Consider the following 23,499-nt stretch of genomic DNA (forward strand, 5'->3'; position numbering starts at 1 on the left):
TGAATGGTAGGCAACAGCTGAGGCATACAGGTATGAAGGTTAATTTGTGTTTTTATTATCAAGGTGTTTTTTATACACTGAATTTATGTATCTGAATTTTTTGCATCCGTATTTCACCACCATATTGAAAAAAATTCAGTGTATTTTTTTTCGCTGCTTAAAAAAAAATTCATATTTCAATATGGTAGTGAAATACGGATGATGAAAATTCAGATACATTAATTCAGTGTATAAAAAACACAATAAAAACACAAATTAACCTTCATATACAGGCCTCTAACTCGGTTTTATGAAATGATAGATCTGTTACAACACAAGAGGAGCAGTGCACTATTTATGGACATTGTTTTTGATGATTATAGGATTTTAATAAATTGCTTATCAAATATGAAAAATATGTAAAATGCCTACCACGGCCAACGGATGTGACGACATCGCGATCGCTCGTATTGAACAGCGATAGGAACAATCATATGTGAATGTTTTCCTATCCTAATTTATAAAATGGACTTTAATATAGCCCAGTTCTCATTAGCCTCTCGGTTTAATCCATACAGAAGTGAAAGTAAAAATCAGCTGTGCCATGTGTCAACTTTCACTTTTAGACGCTCATACAGAAGTTAAGAACTGTGAACAAGTCATGATAGAGTCTGGTTTAAATGTGTGAAGAGAAAGCTAACTTTGAATATGTAAGGCGACTATTGCCTTTCACAGCCCCAGACCCCATGGCTAAAGTAGTCCGGGACTGGAGCGGTTTGGACCCCCCTTTGGGAGCGGAGCGGTTCACTTTTGGCTGTTATAACACCCTCTAACCGGTCCGTTCCGGTCTGGTCCTGTCAAAAAGCCCCATAGTGTGAAAGTGCACATGACACAATAGACTGATTTTTTTGCTAAAACATAGTTAACACAATTATATTTAAGATTCTGCTAAAATTTTACCCAGCTTTCTTTAGTTTGACCATTTTTGTGATGTTTCCAGTTTCACTTCCTTATTGGACACTGACAGGAAGTGACACAGATAGAGGCCAACAATTGTAAACTGTTGCTGTGCCAACCATGTAATGTTAATAGGAGAACACTTTTGCAAATGATTTCATCCTTTATGCTTCTCTTATTGCTCCTTTGAATTTTGAATATCCAAAACATATTTCTTGGTCTTGTTAATATGTAAATGAGTGCATCAGACTGCTATGAAACTTTACCTCTATCTATGTCACTTCCTGTCGGTGGCTTAAAAATACAATACAAATAAAGAGTTAAATGCCCATGACAAGTTATTATATGTGTCCAATATCAGCATAAAGTTCATCTCTGCATATCCCCACTTCTCCTCGACCCTCCCCAGCTTTATCTCCATCTGCCCTCTATCATCAACTACACAGCCCCTTTATCCACCTCCCTCTCTCTCACACTATTATTGTAGCACAAAGCATTTTTTTATCAGATCTGTTCTTGATCTCTCTCTCTTTCCTAAAGCTTTTTAAGTTTTATATGAGCAACAATGGACCGCTCGTGCCATTTTGGACCCGATAATCTTAAAATATTGATTTGACAAAGCAGCAGGAGATTGAGATCTGTATTCCATGTGTATTATCAAATATCTTATGACTGCGGCGTGAACATGTTTTCATACAGTATATCTGAACGAGGAAGAGGATTACTCTAAATCTTGTCCCTGGAGAGACACTTAATCTGGGGTTTTTGTTCTGTTTAATTTTCCATCGGTCACAATAGGATTTGTTTCCAACACAATATTTTAATCCACTCAAGCAGGATATTTTGGGGTGAAAATTATACAATAGGCGTATTTCAGTGTTTTAGTGCAGGGTTAATATACTTTTGTGAATGTAGAGTGCAGAAAGTAATGTATATTAAAATATTGGGGGGGAACACTGTAATAATAAATGCATTTAAATGACCTTCCTTGACCATAGCATTAGTTACTCAGATGTATGAAATGGTTGCTGTAGATTATTTAACAGGCTGTTAAAGCAGGACTTCCCTCTCTCCTGGTACAGTGGCGGTGGTTTCTGTGGTCCACGTTGCTTTACTGGATATTTGTGTTAATCTTTGCCGTGTTTTTGTGAGGTTCAGTGGATTTTTTCTGTCTGTACTAGCCATGAAGGAACCAGCATTTTTAAAAGTAAACAAACAGCTAGCTTATGAGCTAAAGGCATTTGAAACCTACACATTTCTTCTTCTGAAACACTGAAGAGGCACCAAGAGCCTCCACACCTACGGCACAGTGGAGGCATCACAAGAGGCGCAACAGGAAACAAAAAAGGGACAAACGAGGAGGTATCCGGGCAAGACTCACAGCTAAACTACACAAATCTTCTTTTCCTACTATTGTTCTGGCTAATGTTCGTTCACTGGAGAATAAAACAGATTATATTTGTCTGCTAAACTCTTCCTAGAAGATGGTGAAAGACTGTTGTGGGCGGAGGGAGCTCCGCAGGAGGAAGAGGAAGGAGGAGGTGGAGGAGCTGACCAGTGCAGGACACCACGCTCTGAAACAGGGACAAACCCAGGAGCCGGTGCACCGTGTCAGAGGATCAGAGGAGACTGAAGGCAGCCAGACAGGCTTTACTTCTGTTTCCTCTACCTCCAAAAACATGCTGGTCAGGTCGGCCCACAGCGGCTCAGGACAAACACCTGAGCGCAATTTCATTGTACAATTGTGCAATGACAAATAAAGCACGTACTTACTTTCTTAATCTTTATGTTGTTATTATTAATACGAATAATATTAATCTTGAAACCACCACCTGAACGAAGCACATTTTGTCCAATGTGGTCAAATATAAAAGCTCCTTAAAAAAACAAAAGCATGACAACAAAAGTGACAGAAAATATATGTAAAGTGGCAGAAATCTGATGAAAAAGCGACAAAAATGGGTCAAAAACACACACAATAAAGACCCAAAATAACAAATCCGCAAAAGAGTGAGAAAAAAAGTCATGAAAAGTCTGATGACGATACGGCAACAACGCATTTAGATCAGTGTTGTAGGTCTTAGCTTTCAAATGAAGCATCAGACTAGCCTATTTTTAAGTAAGTAAGTGCTTTAGCTGTCATTCTACAACCTTACAACGAAATTGTGCCCAGGTATTAGTCCTGAGCTGCTGCGACTGAGCCGCACCCCCACTGTGGGTCAACCTGACCAGCGTGTTTTTAGAGGTTGGGGAAACTGTAGCACCCGGAGGAAACCTGCCTTCAGTCTCCTCTGATCCTCTGAAACAGTGCCGCGTAAGAGCGTGGTGTCCTGCACTGGTCAGCTCCACCTCCTCCCTCCTCTTCCTCCTGCACAGCTCCCTCCACAACAGTCTTTCACCATCTCCCTTAGGCTGTAAGCTTTATATTTGGGTAATGGAGAAAATGCAATTGGTTAAGGTGGGGGTAAGAGGTTAATATTCAAGTAAAAAAAAATAATTAGAAGAAGAACATGTGTGAGTGTTCAATTCTACTGGACCCAAATCTACTCACTAATGTACTTCAACTGCCAATACTGACCAAAGGCATCAATACTAACAAAACTAGTGTAGACACGCAGTAAAAATGAACCAAAATTTAGATATATTGAGCTGCCAAATGCCCAACATCATCACTGTATACAGCAAGAAACAAAATCCCTCCAGTATACGTATGTAAAACAGTCGTATGTGTCAGCGAGTTTGTATACTGCACCTGCCATTATTTTTAATGACCACCACAATGAGGCTCGCCCTGGTGCCTTGTTACATGTCTCACCCTGAAGCAGATGGAAGAATCAAAGGGCACGTCACGACACATTGACACACATAGACATAGCCTGCATTATTCAAGTGCCCAGTAAGCATCATTTATATCTCCAGCCTATTCATAATGTATCCGCTCGGTGAACATAGTTATCAACAATACATGAATATAGGCAAGCCAGGGATTACCGCTGTTCACTTCGCTTAAATGTAAAGTTGGTTCTTTACAAGCAAGCTGGCATTACCAAGGAATATTCCTGGGAATTATTACAGGCAAATTATTACAAACTCAAGCCCTAAACAACAATGAGCATGTATCTTATTTTTTTCAGATTCCAAGTAGCGAAGCTCATGGGCAACAACCACACTGCACTAAGTTGTTGGAGTCTGCAAATGTTTTCCCCCATGAGCAACTTCTACAAAATAAAAATTACACTGAGCCAAACTCCTCGAATTTATTTTTGTCTGTAGGTGTGAGTCGTGAACCCTGCTCTGCCCCCAAAACACCGACCCTCCCACCCCCTACCCGGCTTCCCCCTTCACCCACGCTCCTCACTCCTCCTGCACACACTGCCCTTGTGATGCGTTCAAAGACAGAAGAGAAAGAAATAAAATATGCAGCATAGTAAATATTTCGACAGTTATCATTATTTGTCGAACTGCAAGTTTCATGTAAGTCAGTGTTTATGGCATTTAGAACATTGATATTCCATTTAGAACTACATTTACAGTGCAGAGCTTTTAACATGCGCTGTTTTGGGGATTTAGTTGTAGAGTGCAAACAATCCAGACCATTTTTCATGATATTTGTAGCACCGCAGTGTATTCTGTGTTATAGCTGGACACATGTTGTGGCTCGTTTAATTCGTGCCTCGGTTCCTGAGAAATCTAAGCTAAACAGAGATTAGTTTTGATCAAAATCACCGATTTTTTTCTAGGAACGGAGATGGTGTGTTTTATGAAAAACTCTCCTTTCTGATTGACTCCTCTCTCCTCCTCTCTCCTCTCTGGACAGATGCTAAGGTTATGGGAAGAGGCAAATGCCTAAATATCTCCATTTCAAGTAAATTTTCAAGGACAACATTGTTGACACGTTTTGAAACCGAAATCGATCGCTTTCGCTAATCATCACGTGTGCATTTAGTCAGCCTCGTTCTCGAATTGAAGACTTAACAATCGGTTACAATCGGTCCTTGGATGAGTTTTTCCATTTTTGGCACTCAATGTGTTAATTCCCGCGACCATCAAGGACTGGATGTTCTTCTGTGGTCTCAGCCCATCTGCTGGGACTCCCATCGGCCCTGGGTCGATCTATAGCCAGCCTGTCCATGGGAGTGGATCATTCCCCACTGGGTTTTTGAGTTGTTGGGGCTCGTCACCACCTGCTGCTGACTGGATAACTTAATTTATCTGAACTCTACATTGTCTTGTTAATTGTTTTGTTTCATTGCCTTAATGTTTGGTGCAGCCCTCTGAGGCAACTCCCGTTGTGATATCTGGCTATACAAAACAATTAATTGATTGAACCCTCGAACGCCTCATTCACTTCCTGGTGCGTGCTCCATCATAATAAAAAAAGACCTGATAGCTCCCTGTAGATATTGGATTATTAACCCCCCCGCCTTAACCAAGTGCATTTTCTCCAGTTCGGCTTTATCCAGATCTTAAAGCCTGTCGACTGGAGTTCACAGCCTATAGACCAGAGTAATCCCTCATTTCCAGATGAAGCGTAATCGTTGTAATGATAAGAAATTTGTGGTTGGTGAATGGCCACCATGTCCCAACAAGGCTGTGATGTCAGTAAGGAGGGGGCGGAGTCATGTTTTGGGCCAGAATCCTGGGGAGAGAGCTGGTCAGCCCCTTTAGGCCCCTTTAGGCTCTGAAGGTAGGAAAATGACCTCAGAAAAATATGTGGAGTTTCAGACTGACCTCTGTCTCCTACGGTACAAAAAGAGGAGCCGCGCTTTCCCGAACAAAATCATCTTCATACCTCTGCATCATTGGCTGCTATGGGCATAAAAGGAGAGAAACTCATGATGTGGACCCCCTCCTCCCCTGACCTCAACCCTATTGAAAACCTCTGGAGCCTCAACAAGTTAAACATCCATGAGGGTGGGAGGCGGTTTTCATCCAAACAGCAGCTCTGGGAGGCTATTCTGACATCCTGCAAAGAAATCCAAGCAGAAACTCTCCAAAAAGTTTAATGGATTTAAGGAGCCCTTGTGTGACAGCAGCTTCAAGCTGCTGTCACACAAGGGCTCCTTTGTTAAAATATAACTTGACCTGTTACGATGTTTTTGGTTGAAATAGGTTTTGACTTCCTAATGCTACAAATTCAACAAATGACCATTTTCAGTCAATTACAAGCTTTAAAGCAGTACTAAGTAACTCTTCCCCCTAGAGGCCATAAGCGCAACTGCAGGTGTCGCAGCAAGTTACGATTTTTTAACTTCTTAATTGTCTTGGAGAGTAAATACTACGCTGACAGGAAAGGCGAAGGGGGAGAGGGTTACTGTGCATCCAATTATACAATGGAAGTATTTTTTTTCACTCAAACTTGGCTGTAAATACTGTTTAAAGTGATGTTAGCCCGCAGTTAGCTTTGCCCGTTAGCCTGTTAGCTTCTTCGTGATTCCATTAGTGTGTATTGCTTTCTCCGGACCGGTGGCAGTCAAGTTGCAAACATGGTTTTCTGTCCAGAGACACCAGGGGGAGATGAAAGACCCTCCAATCATCCCATTAACACTTGTATTACCCCCACAGGGACTACGAAAAGGATTTATTAAGGTAAACACGTTACTTAGTACTGCTTTAAAATGTAGTGAAACAATGAGTTGCATAATAATTTGGGAGGTCATAGGGAGGTCTGGGAGGTTTTTTCCATCACACTCAAATGATCCTCTGACCGTATAAAATTGCACAAAACATTAAATAAAAATGTGAAAACAAAAAGTCCTGTAGCAGCCTGCCACATTACAGCATGTATGCACCATCTGCTCACTCCGGCTTCTCCCATGTTTGGACTTGTTTGTCTCAGAGAAGAATGCATTTAACGTTGCTTTCTGGACGCGCCGAATTGACCGTATTAATATTGAAATGGGAACACTGCAGCACCGTATATAAAGCAGCATGCAGTTATCATGGGGAGATGCACGTCTGGTGACAGGGCAGACTCCGGAAAGTGACGGCGTGTCAGCTTCAATGTTTTTGGATGAGCGAGTTTTGCTTGTACGGTCAGGCTAACTGGCTGCCAAGGCTGTGGTGGTTTGAGAAGATAGATGGGCCACACACAATAAGGCATGAGCGCAGGGTGAAGAAACAAGATTGAATGTGACTGGGCAAATTCTACGGATATGCAAATTGAGAAGGGAAGACAAGAGCGGGCTTCATGTGGTACATTGTGATAAATATTCACATATTCAGCCAAAAAACGTACAGTGGCATAATGGCGTAGTACAGCATGCATGACCTTTTGTTTGGGCAGGCTACAAAACAACATAGATTATGATAATGAGTACAATACAATCAGAGGACATTTAAGAAAGGGGCACTTTTGATATGGAAAGCGTAGAGTTCCAATTTAGCATTCAGAAGAAATGCTGAGTAGAAAAAGAAAACTTATCTCTATTTGATTCTTTAAGCTACTGACAGGAAGCGACATATATAAAAGGTAAAATTCCACAGCAGTTTCACTCATTTCCCATTCACGTAACACGGTTGGCACGGCAACAGTTTAAAACGTTTTGCCTCTAACTATGTCACTCTCTGTCAGTGTCCAATACGTTTGTGTTTTTATTTTTTCACTGGACTTCAAGTCAAGTTTATTTATAAAGCACATTCAAAACAACCATCACTGCCCAAAGAGCTGTACACAGTGTAGGGCTGAACAATATTGAAGTAACTTGCGATAGCGATATTATTGCGATAATTCACTAAACCATTTCAACACGATATGTTCCTTTTTTTATTTTACTATTTATTTTCATTTTTTAAAGTAATTAAAATGTGTTTGTTAAGTGATGATGTCATCGCTCCACTTCCTGGTCCAACTAAGCTTTAGCCCTATTCACTATAATGTTCCCTATAATTGGGAACATGGATGAGCGGGTTATCTCATGATCGGAAGGTCGGGGGTTCAAATCCCGCCTCCTGGTCGTTGTGTCTTTGGGCAAGTGAGAGTGTGAATGGGTGAGTGGATCTTTGCTGTAAAGCGCTTTGAGTGCCTAATGTAGGTGGAAAAGCGCTATATAAGTTGAGACCATTTACCATCTACCATAATGGGATTTTGCTGATGTTAACCTGCTGTAGAGCCGACTACAAGGCTCTTTCTAAACATCTGATCGCACAGAAGCATTACATTTATTCTGGATATTCTTTAGTAATGCTTTTCTGACATTAATTATCAAATTATTTTTTTCCGTACACAATGAAGGCTTATTTGAACAAATGAGTGCCAAAAACACAGAAAAATCGTTTTCACTCTAATACACCTTATGTATGATTTTGGTAGCTCTGTTATGAACAGAAGTGAAATAAATGACCAAATTAATGAAATAAATCATCAAAAACTTGTGAATGTCACGATCTGGACATTTTATATGTATCTTCGCAACATGCGGTGTTTCAAAACGTGTCAACAATGTTGTTGTTGAAAATTGACTTGAAACAAAAATATTTAGGCATTTGCCTCTTCCAATGATGTTAGTGTCTGTCCAGAGTGGATAGAGGAGGAGAGAGTTGGAGAGGAGTTAATCAGAAAGGAGAGTGTTTCATAAACCCCCTGTTATCTCCAAATCTAGAAAAAAATGTGTGATTTTTATCAAAACTAGCCATTGTTTAGCTTAGATTTCTCAGGAACCGAGGCACATAGAATTAAACTGTCACTTTCACTTACGGAGAGCTTAGAGTCTCACCTTTCAAACGAGCCGCAGCATGTGTCCATAGCTATAACAGCTTATTAGCTTATTACACAGTGTGATGTCACACTTAAATCTTAAATAAACAGTAATTGTGTCTAATGTATCATATGCACGTAGCAGAATCACAATGAACATTAACAAAGGCTGCAAAGCTTTAGGTAATATCGTCTGCAAAAAAGCAAAATACAACAGGGTCTGATTTACTCATAAAGCCTGGTTCCCCTGCAGTTTAGGCCACTAATATCGTCTGTACATAAATGTATGAAATATATTGATTTAAAAAATGAATCCTAAATTGAAGCGCACGAGTGAACAGTGCATTATAGATACACATTTGTTTCCATCTTCAGCTTTCTATTTTCATATTCCGGTGGCGTATGTTAACATAAGAATTGTATTTCTTGATCCAGAAAAGTATTGGACCCCTGCGGCTCAAACGTGAAAAAGGCTGCTGATGGAAATGACAAGTTTTCCCCCCAAACATTCAGACCTGCTGAAGGGCTGCACCAGTGGAATAACAATGTAAAATGTAGAGGAAGATTAAGTGAGAAAAAAACCAAGCATATGGATCGCTATGCACCACAGCACCTCCTGTACAGGAAACAGAAATGTGCAAAAGTTCCATCAGGAAAACTTTTGCAAACAAGAGCTACACACATTCCGGGTTATTTTACTGTAATGTTAGATTAAAGTCTGATCGACATCACCAGGGTTGCCAAAAATAGGTTTAGATACATCACGTCCATTGCAAAAACAGTGTTTTAAGTGTTTAAAAGAGGAGTATGAAGAGACTGACCACATCGATGATCTGCAGCAGCGTGAGGCCCAGCTCCACGACGATGGGGGCGGAGTCATTCAGCACCGGACGCTCAAGGCGGTTGTAGTTGATCATCAGGTCCCTGTACAGCTTTCTCTGGTACACTCCACAGAAGCAATCTGGAGACAAGAGATGACGGTCACAATAACCTAACCCTTTGCACACAGAAATAACACACATGTCTAAAGTTTAAAATAGCGCTGTTTTGTCATCAAATGTACTGGGTTCCAATCCCAGCTCCCAAAAATGCACATTGTCGTTGTGTCCTTGGGCAAGACACTTCACCCTACTTGCCTCAAGTGTCTCCAGTGCATACATTGGCGTATATATTAGAGTGAATGACTGGTTCCTACTTGTTCAGCAATGTCCTAATGTGTAGAATGAGCTCAGACCTGTTCACCACAACTGCCTCTAAAATCCTGCTGTTAAAAAGCTGTCAGTTCGGGGCCGAAGTGCCGTCATGCATGAGCTTAATATAGAACATGCAGTTACGTATGACCTGAGGTGGCAGTAGTGAGTATACAAATGACCAACTTGCATCTAGTATCTTCAATGTTTTTATTTGTTACCACATTGTACACGTCTGGACTATTTTATTATAGGCCTATTACCATTTTATAATAATTTGCACTGATTGTTGTATTAGCCCGTTTCTGTTATATGTTTGTCAGTTGTACCTGCACTCTGGGCCCACAAGACATTTCCCCATGAAGGATAATAAAATGTATTCAATTCAATTCAACTAACTCATGTACAGTACTAAGTTTGACTTATAGAGTCTATAAAAGCCTGTAATGCTGATGAGGCTGATATAGGAGAGCAGCGCTCAGTCGACCTCTTTTTTTAATGTTTTTATAAGCGATCCTCTCTCACCAGTGGCGCAGTTAAAGATGACGTCTGTCTAACGTCTGGCTTTGAGCAGCGCTGTCCTAGCGCCAGGTGGAAGATCTGGTCCGGGAAGTTGTTTTTTTTTTCTTTTTCTTTTTCTGCAGCAGCTCTGTGCTTAAACACAGACACTTTTCCAAATCCACTCCTCCTAATGGTCCTTCTATTCGTGGTGGCTCAAAGAAAATTGTTACACGATTTTATTTGCGTTACGCCCACCTCTCTTTGAAGTAAGAAATGAAGAAATGAAAGGTTTTTTTCGTCTCGCCTTCAACAAAGAAAAATTAGCATTAAACAAATTAGAGGTCATTGCTCATTTTACATTGGTGTAGAGAAGGTTAAGCTAAATGTCAAGGCAAAAACATCGTATTAGACAAGTTAATTGTATGTTATAACACAGCAGGATGGATTGGGTAACAGACTTTTGAAAACACCTATGGGAAGATTGGATAATTTCCCTTTAGCTCTTGTTGTGTAAGTCCTTTTAAGCCTGCTTCACTTCACTTCACTGAGCCGCCCCGCACACACTGCCATTTCCAGCCATTTTAACGTCTGGTGTCATGGCTAAGATTTAGAGCGCGTCCAATCCGACACTCCCTCATCATCTGTTACATAAACACTACGTGAAGTGTCTTTGTTTACTTTTGCTTCATTAACTAATTAGTCAACCACCCACTCTGTCATGGCGGAGGGGATCGCATCGCGCCCGTCACTGGGTAATTGCTGAAATATGTGGAGAGACGCGTCTAAATTGTTCGAGGGTCATCGGGGAGAAAAACACTGAGACCTTTCCAGTTCAGACTGAAATGAGACACTGATGGATGAGAGGCTTGAGGTTTTGCCAATGTTGTGACGGAGCACCCTTGAGCAAAAGAAAAATAGCTTTTGGTAAACTTGTTTTACTCTTGAGAAGTGCATATGCCCCGTATTATACTCAGATAAATAATATGGTCCTGCTTTTAACAGAATTTATGATGCATTTTTGTGCTGTTAACCTAATTGAATTAAGGGTTGGGTATTGGGTTGTTTTAATATAAAAACTAATAGATCGGCCGGCCAATATAGCTATCGGCCCGATATTTGGGGATTTTACAATATCGGCTGCCCTGACTTCGCTCTTTCCAATGCAAAAAAACTGAAAGACTCTATCACTTTCTTTCCCGGAGATATCGGCTTTTAAAACTCCACAACTTGCAATGAAAATTAGTTTTAGTTAGTTATAAGTTAATTAAATACAACTTTCACAAAACCTCAGTCAATATGGACAGAAAGAAAGAGACAGTTGTATTTTTGATCGTGCAAAATGCAGCGGCTAGCAACAGTACGCTAATGTTAGCGGAAGCATGCTAATGCTACTGGCAACTAATCAAAGCGGTGATAGAAACTATGATTAAATCACCTAATTAATAAAATAAAATTGGCTTCTGCTGGAGTGTCCAAGTATTTATGTTTTTTACAGGAATATACACCAGACATTTGGAAAAATTGGCCAAAGATATTGGTCAAAAATATTGGCAGAGCATATTGGCCAAGAAAAATTGGTCTTGGAAAAACCCATATTGGTCAACCTCTAATCAAAATCCCAGCATGTATTAAGGTATATGGGTTTAAAGTACCAGGTTAAATGAATTGCAGTGCACAATCTGGGTCATTTAAGGGAATTTCTTCAGCGTAATAAGTAGTTTTGTGTTCAATTTTATGTGACAAGATCAGTCCAGTTATTACTGCAATCTTTTTTTACACCACCACTCACAAACATATGCAATCTTGTAATGCTATTTTAGTGAGGACGCTCATAGACATAATGTGTTACCCAGACCCTAACCCTGAACCCTAAGCCCCTAACCTTAACCCTAACCTTAACCTTAATCCTAACCCTAACCCTAATCTAAACCCAATTCTAACCCTAACCCTAAAACCAAATCTTGACCCTCAAACAGTCCTTCAAAGAAGTGAGGACCACCCAAAATGTCCTCCCTTTCCAAAAATGTCCTCACTCTGTTGGTTAAAAACTCACACTGGTCCTCACAATGTCGTAAATACAAGAACACACACACACAGCAAACACATTCTCATTCATTCTGGCCTATTTTACATGTTTTTATTGTTCGGGGAAACCAAAGTACTTGGAGGAAACCAACGCCTGCGTCCCTGTCCGTTTGAGGATGAAACCCGGAACCTTCTCGCTGTGAAGCACAAGCTCTAACCGAAGCTCCACCGTTCCGTCCCGTAAAGCTCTTTGCCATAAAAAGTCATGTACTGCATTTGTATTCTAATATGTTACATTAGTACAGTGAACAGACCTAATTTAATGTTCGCTTTCAAACTTAATGACTTGGTGGTAGCCTTTCCAGCTGCTCTCCTGCTGTTGTGTGCTGATGTTGTGTGTGAACGCCTGATGGACATTAATGACTTCATGAGAGCCACACGAGGGCTTACTGAACACAATTAAAGTTCACTGAGTTAATAACACACTCATTATGTGCCGCTTATTGTGCCTTAGTACGGCTTTCTACGGGGATTTGTGTGGCATAATCGCCGTTTAAAATAATTACTGCAATGACTTTAACTCGGTTTCTACTTTCTAATGAAATAAAACGTACAGTTTACACAGGCTGTGAATGAAGTACCGCCCCCTCCTCAGTGTTAAAAGTTATAATACAAAAATACATTACAGTTTTCGAGACATTTCATTCAGACAACACACTTTTGTCTACCATAGTCATTTGAATATTTTAGTTCCATCCAATTGCTCACAACAAGCAACTTTCTTTTAGTCAATTTCAATTCTCAATGAAGGATCAACCAAGTGTTTAAATACTAGGTTTAGTATTGAATATCGTCTGAACTCTGAATAGCTTTTTTTAATGTTTAATGTTAATGTTCCTAGAGGGACACCTTAATCTTTCTGCTCATTTGGAGCCACTCGCCAAGAGTAATGCAGGGGCGAACGTAACTCTCAGTGGACAATGCTAATGTATTCTTAATGACTAGACCGAGTTCAAAGCCTATTATTTGCAAACAGCTAAGACTGACCCTACTCCATCTTGTGCCTAAGTATATGCAAGTGTCACTGTGTGTGTTATATGTAGGCGGCAGTTTTCACCAAGGCTGTTTCCCTTGAGGTGTGCGGTCATCTTCAAAATGACCCATATGTTATTCTTCCTGTCAGCGCTTTAATTATGTAGAGCATCTTTCCCTATACAGTTGGTATACGCTCATACATTAGAACATGCATATTCATATATATCCACTCGAATTAAAGAATACTTTATCAACTCGTACAGAGAGAAGGGGCGTGTTATTGTCTGGGCCGTCTTCATTAACTGGTTTGTACACGTTTCAGAGAAGGATTATCATAGTTTATGTTGTATATTGTAGTAGTTTGTCGGGCATGTTGTACCAATTAACAATACAGGTGCTCGCCATATAATTAGAATGTCATGAAAAAGTTCAATTATTTCTGTAATTCAGTTTAAAATGTGCAACTAATATATAATATAGATTAATTACATGCAAAGTGACATACGTCAAGCCTTTATTTGTGATCATTTTGATGATTATGGCTTACAGTCCATTTGGGGATTTTACAAGCTGAGCCATAATAATCTACTTAAAACAAATAAAGCATATACATATGTCACTTTGCATGTAATAAGTCGATCATATATTAGTTTCACAGTTGAAGTTGAATACCAGTGAATGCACTTTTTCATGATATTCTAATTATATGCACCTGTATATGAACAATAATTACAGGTAAACAATTCAAACACAATAAGAAATGTTACTTCTCAACTAGGGCTGACAGATATATCGTTATCGCATCGATATCGAGATATGAACATTCAAAATATTAAAATCAAAAACGCAAGATAAACAATAAAGATTTTCATCAATCAAACTTCACTCTTGTGTCATGATTTTATTTTTCTGAAAAATGCTTAGTTTTCACCTAACCCATAGTTATATCGTATCGCATCGATATCGAGATATCTGGCATGAATATCGAGATATGAAATGTTGTCCATATCATTCAGCTCTTTTTTCAACACAATATAAGTATGACACTTACTTAAAAATATACTTTGAGTGTAAAGTAAGTAAGTAAAAACTTTGATGACCCTATGGCCGAATGTTTTTTTTCCAAAAACATCAAAGCAGCCCAGACGGTCATAAGGTGGAGGAATTAGAGCACTGGCACATTTTGATCTATTAAATGTTTCTTCCGCGGGATGAATTATTATTACCCGGCATGTTAGCGCAGTGGTTAGAGCTCGTGCTTCACAGCTAGGACGTCCCGTTCTGTGTGGAGTTTGCCAGCGAAGGTTTCCCCCATCTCTAAAAACATGTTCAATAGGGATGAAGGATGTGTATGAATGTGTGTTATTAATGTTTAACTAAGACTGAACTTCCACACGTTTATAAGTTAAATGCATTGTTTGTTTTTGATGTCTGTGTAGGCTCTCAGTCGTACAGGAGTTGTCCATCTTCAATGACGGTTCTTGAGTCGTCTTCTGTGCTCTAAACTTCCATTCCATTTTGTCAAAAATATAAATTGAAAGTTTTGATACAGGACCCGAGTGCCTTGTTTTTTCTTTCTTTCATAACTTGACAAAGAGCACCTTCACCACAGAACAAGAACGCCCTGAGCCCTTTGATAAATGACTTTTTACGTGACTTGTACTTGTATTCAGAAGTGGGTAGAGTAGCCAAGTAAGACTGAGTAACGTTGCTTTGAAATAATTCTACTCAAGTACAAGTAAAAAAATACCGTCTGTGTGGAAAAGTCAGATTTATTTTCAATGACGCCATAAATTGTGTGAAACAAAACATAAAATCATGTGGAATTTGTGATATTTACAGAACAAGGTGCATGAAAAAGTGGACAAAGTAACAATTATTTGAACCAAGTAAGCGTACAGACACTTTGTTATAATTTTACTCAAGTAGAAGTAAAAAGTGCTGTATGATAAAACTACTCCCAGAAGTACAATTTCTTAAAAGTTGAGCTTACACTGAAACACAAGTACTGTAAAAGTAGAGGTAGGAAATCAAGTATGTGCAGAATAGACTTACCTCTACAATAATGACAACGCGTTCATATTGAATGCATAGAAACTACCGTATGTGTTGCCCCCTCGAAATCACCAGGGAGAATCAGTTGGCTTTTCAAAGTTTATTTCGAGCTCAAATAGTACAGAAAAGAAAAGGGTAAACATAGGTCCCCTGTGAATAAAGGATAAAATAGTTTAGCGTACTATGGATTAAGTTAAAATGGACAAACAGATAAAACGACACTTACACGTCCCAGATGTAACAAGGCTTAGGCCACGGCCCGACTACTGCGCCACAGCTTCTGCCCTGAGGCTGTGGGCCTAGCTCTTTTAAACTAGCATAAACCGGTCACGTGATGGATGCGCTTCCGGTTTCAATTAATAAAAAGACAGTGTTTAATTTAGCGAAAAGATGAATAAATACTGTTATTTACAGTGAACCATTTACCAACAATAAGAAAGTGCTTAAATACTTTGTCGAAAATGGGCGGACAACACCCTCCCCCACTAAAAATAATGTTAAACCAACATTCCCTTAATCCTACTGGGGGGTCTTACTTGACTTAAACCATGAGCTGTAGCAAATAAACACCTTGAACCACAACAATACTTCACAAAAGAGTCCAGGCTAAATGAATAGTGTCCGTTATCCAAGAGTCCTTTGGCACGGCGGTACGCGCAGGTTTAAAGGTCCATTTCCGTATTTGGGTAGGTAGTCCGTTGAAGCATTGGTGGGCCCCAGAATCTTCAGAATTGACTCAAGGAAAATACCTTCTACCCAAGATTTTGTAGCAGCATAGCAAACCAACTTAACAAATAGCATGTACACTTAAACAATAATTAAAGTACATTTACTACTATTGCACATATCTCTATTGCACACAAGCCACATACTTTAAAGTGCAAAGTGCAAAGTGCAACTCAATTAGCAGGTACATAAAGTGCATGTTACTACTGCATCACGACTGGGAATTAAAAAGGATATAGGTTGGCCGAGGTGCTGAAGAAGCCGTCTCGGACCCTCGCTGGTTTGGACACACCGACAGGACAGGTCTGCACTTCCAGGACCGTGGGCTCACCAAGCTGGTCGTAGGTGTACAAGCGCCTGGGCCGTCTGGTTCTGACAGGTCTTGCAGATCCCTCCGAGGAGTCTGAGGAGGGTGCCTCTCGCTCAGATGAATCCGCTTCCTGCACTGGCTCTGGCTCCGGCTCCGGCTCCGGGTCAACCTCTGGGATCAGGATCACCACTTCAGCTCTCTCCTCAGCAGGTGCAGCTCCCTGTTCCGGCTGTCTTGGAGTGGGGACTCTAGGTTGGAACTCTCTGGCAGTTGGATTGAGCGGCTGAAGAGCGGGTTGGGGTGGCAGGACGAGATGGTAGTCTTCCTCACTAGAGCTCTCTGTACCTGCAGGCTGGATGTTGCACTTAACACTTGTCCCTCTTCCTGGCGACGTTCTGGTTCTCCTGCTTCTCCTTTTAGGGTTGGGGACGACAGGCGCTGGTTCAACCAGGTAAGGACAAGGTAAGAGTAAGTTTCTGTGCAGCACACGTCTTCTCCCTACAGCATTCAGAGGCTCAACCACATAGACAGGGCTTCCAGGGCCTTTGCTCTCCCTCACCACATGGACAGTGTCCTCCCAGTGACTGCGGAGCTTCCCCGGACCACCTCGAGGCGTGAGATTTCTCACCAATACATGGTCACCCGGGTTCAGCGTGGAGCTCCAGGCGCGCTGATTGTAATAATCTTGGCCCTTTTTTGCAGACTTCCTCATGTTCGTCAGGGCAATGGCATAGGCTTCCTGCATTGCCTCTCTCCACTTCTCCGCATAGCCAGCAGGGGTCTGTTTCTCTGCGTCACCGAGCTTCTTGGGAAACAAGAGGTCAACTGGGAGGGTTGGTTCACGTCCAAAAAGCAAGAAGAAAGGGGAGTACCCTGTCGCCTCGTGGATGGTGGAGTTGTAGGCATGAACTACTTTGTTGAGGTGCTCCTTCCATCTGGCCTTTTGTGTCTCCTCCAGTGTCCGCAGCATACTCAACAGAGTCCTGTTAAAACGTTCGGCAGGGTTAGCTTGGGGGTGGTAAGGTGTAGTGCGAGAGTGTTGAATACCACCATATTCCTGGAGCTTCCGAAACAGCTGGTTCTCAAACTCTCTCCCTTGGTCGTGGTGGATCCTGGATGGAAACCCAAAGCGTGGGATAAATTCGTCAAACAGCTTTCTGGCAGCAGTTTTCCCAGCCTTGTCTTTGGTTGCGTAGGCCTGAGCGTATTTAGTGAAATGGTCCACTAAAACCAGGATATACTCTTCCCCTCCGTTGCTTTTCTCCAGATGTAAAAAGTCTATTGAGACCATCTCGAATGGTGCAGAAGTTTCAATGCTTTGAAGTGGTGTCCTTGTGACTCTGTTGGGCCTTTTGTTTTTGATGCAGCTGCAGACACGTGTAACGTAGTGCTCCATCTCCTGCCTCATTTTTGGCCAAAAGAAGCGCTCTCGGGCCAGGGCCACCATCCGGTCAGCACCCAAGTGTCCCATCTCCTCATGGAGGTACTTGTACACCAGGGGCTTCAAGGGCTCTGGCACCACCAGTTGCAGCCTGTTGTTGGTCTTCCTCCACAGGAGTCCATCTTCACCCAGCTGCAGCTTTGGCCATTCTCTCAGGAGAACCCGGACTTGCTCACTCTCTGCAGCTTTGTCTCTGTACTTCAGGTAAGTGTTTTCTCTTTTCAGGTTGGAGACCCTCTGGATGGCTGGATCTGCATTCTGCTGGGCCTGGATGTCTTGGATGGAGAAGGGCTGAAGGGGTGGTACAGCACTGCCATCTGGTGGTAGGACATCCACATTACAGGTGACAGCAGAAATCCAGTTGATCTCACCTGTTTGGCTGCTTTTGACTGCTTTACAGATGCTGTCCATGACCTCCGGCTCACACTCTTCCGTGCACTCCTGCATGATGGTTTTGATGGGCTTAGGTCTGCGAGAGAGAAAGTCAGCATCTGTGTTAGCTGTTCCAGGTCTGTACTTGAGTGTGAATCTATAGTCTGCCAGCTCTGCAACCCAGCGGTGACCCGTGGCGTTGAGTTTTGCCGACTTGGTAACGTAAGTGAGTGGGTTATTGTCACTGTAGACTGTGAAGTGTGGCGCGTGAAACAGGTAGTCACGGAAACGCTCTGTGATGGCCCATTTCAGTGCGAGGAATTCCAGTTTTCCTGAGTGCAGCTTGTAGTTCTTCTCTGCAGGCGTCAGGGTTCTGGATCCGTAGCCAATCACTCTCAGTGCGCCATCTTGTCGCTGGTACAGCACAGCACCGAGCCCTTGCTCTGAAGCGTCAACATGGAGAATGAAAGGCTGCTCGAGGTCCGGATATGCCATAACAGGTGGATTTGTAAGTTGGTTCACAAGCGTCTCTAAAACTGCTCTGTGTATTTCTGTCCACTGAACCGGCGAGGAGGGTGGGAGCTGAGCACCTGAATGTTTTGTCCCCTTTTTGTGGCAGTGTTTTGGCTCACCTTTGGGCTTTGCCAGCAGCTCATACAGTGGCTTTGCAGTCCTGGAGAAGTCCTGGATGTAAGCTCTGTAGTAGCTCAAGAATCCCAGGAGCTTCCTCACCTCTCTCACTGTAGCTGGGGTCTGGTACGTGAGCGCCTTTACTGCCTCCACCTCCCTCGGGTTCATCCTGTATCCTTCTGCAGAGATCACTCGACCAACATACGTTACTTGTGGCTTAAACAACTCACATTTTTCGGCTCTCAGCTTCATCCCACAGGCTCTCTGTCGCCGCAGGACTTGTCTGACGTTTTCCACATGTTGGTCAAATGTGCGGCTGAAAACAAGGACATCATCCAGATAGGGCACACAGACTTCATCCCTCAGATCTCCCAGGCATCCCTCCATGTGGCGTTGAAAAGCGGCCGGGGCATTTGAGAGGCCAAATGGGATCCTGGTCCACTCATAGAGTCCCCATGGTGTAATAAAGGCTGTGTATGGTCTGCTCTTCTCGCTCATGAAGCCTTGGTGGTATGCTTTGCCCTGGTCCAGGACGGTGAACCAGGAGTTTCCACCCAAGTTTTCCAGGATTTCTTGGATCCGGGGGATGGGATGACGGTCTGGCCAGGTCTTCTCATTCAGCAGCCTGTAATCAATGCATAACCGGAGAGTGCCGTCCTTTTTCCTGACGCAGACTACCGGTGAAGAGTAAGAGGAATAGGACTTTTGAACCCAACCTCTACTCAACAAATCCTGAATGTGAGCCTTGACTTCCTGATACAGGTGTCGGGGTATGGCATTGTATGTTCTCTGGACAGGAACAGAGTCTTTCAAATTAATGTCCATTTGCAAATCAGTGATACAACCAGCATCCCACTCATCTCTGGCAAACACGTCACCCTCCTCCACCAGCATCTGACGAACTCTGTGCTGCTGCTCTGCCGAGAGGTGACTCAGATCTACAGGCGGGACCCAGGGCTCCCTCTGTGGTGCTTGACTGGGCTGCTCCGGTGAGGATGTGGCACTGCCCTCTGGTGACTTGGGCTCTAGTGGATAAACAGCATCAACACTGTGTAACCAGCCAAGTGTTGTGCGGCCACAAAGAGTAATATCACAGTCTGTTGCGTTTTCAACAGTTACCTTAATCCTTGTATTCTCTTGATGTTGAATGAGCTGTTCTCTTACTTTGAGTCCTGTGGGCCACGGTGTCTCCGGGTTAGGCTCCAACACGACGTGAGTTCCACAGAGCAACCCTTGCTGTAGATAGTTGCATTGCACTTGGATGGCGTTCCTCTTTGGGACAGTAACTGGCATTCTTCCCAGACGAGCAATGTGGGGGTTGTTTTCAGGTGACGGCTTCTGTAAAACAGTTAGAACAGCCCTCGCAGTTTCCTGACCCACATCAAGTGCTGAACAAAATCTCCTTACCATGTGACCAGAAGGAAAACAGCTTCCAAGACCCTCATTTGCTAAAGCCAGCTCCTCAATTACATTAAATCCAATAATAGGACGTTCCAGATCTGTAGAGGCGACTAAGATAGGAACAACTACTGGTTCATCACTCATCCCAGCAACAGCATCTTGTGACAGTGCAAACTTCACTTCAATCCAGCCCTGATATGGAATCTTTGTCCCATTTGCTGCGGACAGATCCAGCCCTCCTTCTTCCAGTAACTCTTCCACAGGCCTCACAGTAACATGGGGTAAGTGTCTCTGCTTCCACTCATCCCCAATAATGGACACTTGTGAGCCAGTGTCCCACAGCACTTTGGTGTCAACATTGTTCATTGTGGCTCGAACAAGGCACCTCCTCCCCACCAGCTTAGCAGTTTGATGTTGTTTACCAGTGAGGGGCGCTGTGGTGCAGAATATGTCTGTGTTCTTACCAAGATGTACGCTGGTTTCGATCTTGTTGGTGGAGGCTGTGGTGTTCCTAGGCGCTCTGCGGCAACCAACGGCCCAGTGGTCTATGCTCCCACACTTGTAGCAGTGGTCGCATTTCCCCCCTGGATTGGTCCGCTGGCACTGGTGACACTGCCGGTTGGGGCGTGTCCTTGGTGGTGGTCTGTTGTAGCTGTGGCTGGCTTGTCCCCATGGTGGTGGTTGTCCGGGTGGCTGGTGCAGGCTTGACAGCTGAGTGGTGAGATTCTGAATGGCTTCACAGATTGCTTTGTTCCCCTGGTCTACTTTCTCCATCAATGTGTCACGTTTTTCAAACTTTTGCTTTTTATAACTGGTAGAGTTACTGTCATAACTGCAGCTCTCTGAATCAGTGAAATGTGGATCATTACTCACCGCTAACACCTTGGCTCTGGATTTGCTTGACAGCTTGCCCTTCCTCTCCATCTCCAGGTTGTAGGCGGCGGTCATTTTCTCCAGCAGAACTTCATCAGTTATTCTTGGATTTTGCAAATATGGCTTTAAGTCAATACGGATGGTGTCATCTTGGAGTCCGGTAAGTATGGTTTGCAAAAACTGATTTTGGATGAGCTCTGGGCTGTACCTCAAGCCAGTGTCTGCTCTTTCTGAAGCAAAGAGTATCTGTTGCCTCAAGTCCATAGCTCGAACTAGAAACTGGACTGGAGTCTCTCCGTAATCTTGTGCAGCACGAGTTAAGGAGTGGTACAGCTCATTAGCATCTTTTTCAACAAAATGAGTACGCAATATTTGTTTCAGAGCTTTCAATGACAAATCATCTCTACTTTCCAGATAACTTCGCAGTTTTGTTCCTGGAATAATAGCTTGAAGGACTGCGTCAATAATTTCGCATTCATCATATCCTTTCTTTAATGCTTTTGTAATTTGTCTTTCTAAACTTGAATATCCCAGCTTATCCGTTTGATTATGTTCACCAATTTGTCCATTAATTTTCAAGTCTTTTCTATACATTGGGTGAACAACAGTTTGAGTTCTTTCAGACAAATTATTAGGGGCAGTAAGCGTGGTGGCAGAGGTGCGTGGTCTTACCACAGGTTCAGTGTTGCTGGGCGCAGTACCAGCTGTGTCCGCCAGAGGGCGGCGTGGCGACGTGGGACCAAACGTAGACAGCGTTTTTCTCAGTTCATCAATTCTGTCATTTATTTTCAATAACAATGACATTCCTTCATCTTCAAGCGACGTGACATCCTCACACTCCAAATGCTGCAGAATTAGCCTTCTCAATTTGCGAGGTGAGTTTTTTTCTTCATTTTCAACATTGATTTCAAGTGTAGTGCATATTTTAAGAAGTTCCGAAGCAGGTAAGGCAATTAGCTTTCCCTCGATTTCTTCCAGCATATTTTCCCATTCAGACACTTGTTCGTTAAAGTCTGGCATGATTGGAAAGTCTTTTACCTTGGCTTTGATCGTGACTTGCGGTGGGTTGTGTCGTCTTCCTTGACCTCGCTTCCGTTAGCATTAGCTCCGTGATAGCTTCGTGTTGGCGTCTCTCGTAGCGTATTCCACTCACGAATATAGTCCACACACGCGCTCCGGTAGCCACAATCCACGGTAGCGGTCCAGGTCATCCACAAACTTAATCCAACCGGGCATGAAACACCAAGATTTTGTTGCCCCCTCGAAATCACCAGGGAGAATCAGTTGGCTTTTCAAAGTTTATTTCGAGCTCAAATAGTACAGAAAAGAAAAGGGTAAACATAGGTCCCCTGTGAATAAAGGATAAAATAGTTTAGCGTACTATGGATTAAGTTAAAATGGACAAACAGATAAAACGACACTTACACGTCCCAGATGTAACAAGGCTTAGGCCACGGCCCGACTACTGCGCCACAGCTTCTGCCCTGAGGCTGTGGGCCTAGCTCTTTTAAACTAGCATAAACCGGTCACGTGATGGATGCGCTTCCGGTTTCAATTAATAAAAAGACAGTGTTTAATTTAGCGAAAAGATGAATAAATACTGTTATTTACAGTGAACCATTTACCAACAATAAGAAAGTGCTTAAATACTTTGTCGAAAATGGGCGGACAACATATGCTTCAAATTAGCACTATTAGCGCTCTAAACGGTGCATTTTATTCCCCTGCCGTCCTCTGAGCCCTCTTGAGTATGGTCTAAGCACCGTGTTTACCAGGTAGCGTTTTAATTTAAATTCACTGAACTAGTTTCATCTGTTTGCTTTTGGCTGTATGCGAGGATGTGTTTTGAATTTCAAACACCCGGAATAAAAGTGGGCCAATTCTCTAAAGGTATAAAGAGGATGTGGAAGAGAGAATGCATTTGTCACAAACAACGTGATTTCAATTTTACAAGACCACGGTGCAGCTGAGAAATGTTACGTCACGTGTTGCTGCACTTCATCATCATCAAGGAACTCATTTAAGATTTTAAACAGATTTCTTTCAACTATGGTATACACTGGAACAACTCAATCTTATCTGCTTAAAAAAAGCTTTGAAATCTGGTTTGGCAATGGACAAACAGATATTTACTGTAATTAGAAAAAAAGTAGTGCGCAAAATCCGTAAAGCCAAAGCAAATTTTTTTATAAACATAATAAGTGAAGCAAAAGGAAATAACAAGGTAATTTGGAAAAACATCAATACACTAACAGGCAAGCGAAATAAAAATCTTGAAATTAAAATAAAAAATGTTCTTGTACAAAAC

At 42.3% G+C, this 23,499-nt stretch overlaps 1 protein-coding gene and 1 long non-coding RNA gene across 2 annotated transcripts in view; one reads left to right on the top strand and one right to left on the bottom strand.

Annotated features, from left to right (window-relative positions):
• LOC306960932 overlaps window positions 1-23,499 on the top strand; it is a 377,440-nt gene that overhangs the window by 214,246 nt on the left and 139,695 nt on the right. The window lies entirely within an intron of this gene.
• The window catches only part of LOC306960835 (neuronal acetylcholine receptor subunit alpha-7-like), a 73,563-nt gene that overhangs the window by 38,404 nt on the left and 11,660 nt on the right, over window positions 1-23,499 (bottom strand). The window contains exon 2 of the mRNA XM_079553414.1: window positions 9,454-9,593. Coding sequence (XP_079409540.1) covers window positions 9,454-9,593 — 140 coding nt within the window. The remainder of the gene's footprint in view (window positions 1-9,453; window positions 9,594-23,499) is intronic.

Source organism: Gobius niger (genome assembly GCF_951799975.1).
Source record: "Gobius niger genome assembly, chromosome: 3".
NCBI classification, from domain to species: domain Eukaryota; kingdom Metazoa; phylum Chordata; class Actinopteri; order Gobiiformes; family Gobiidae; genus Gobius; species Gobius niger.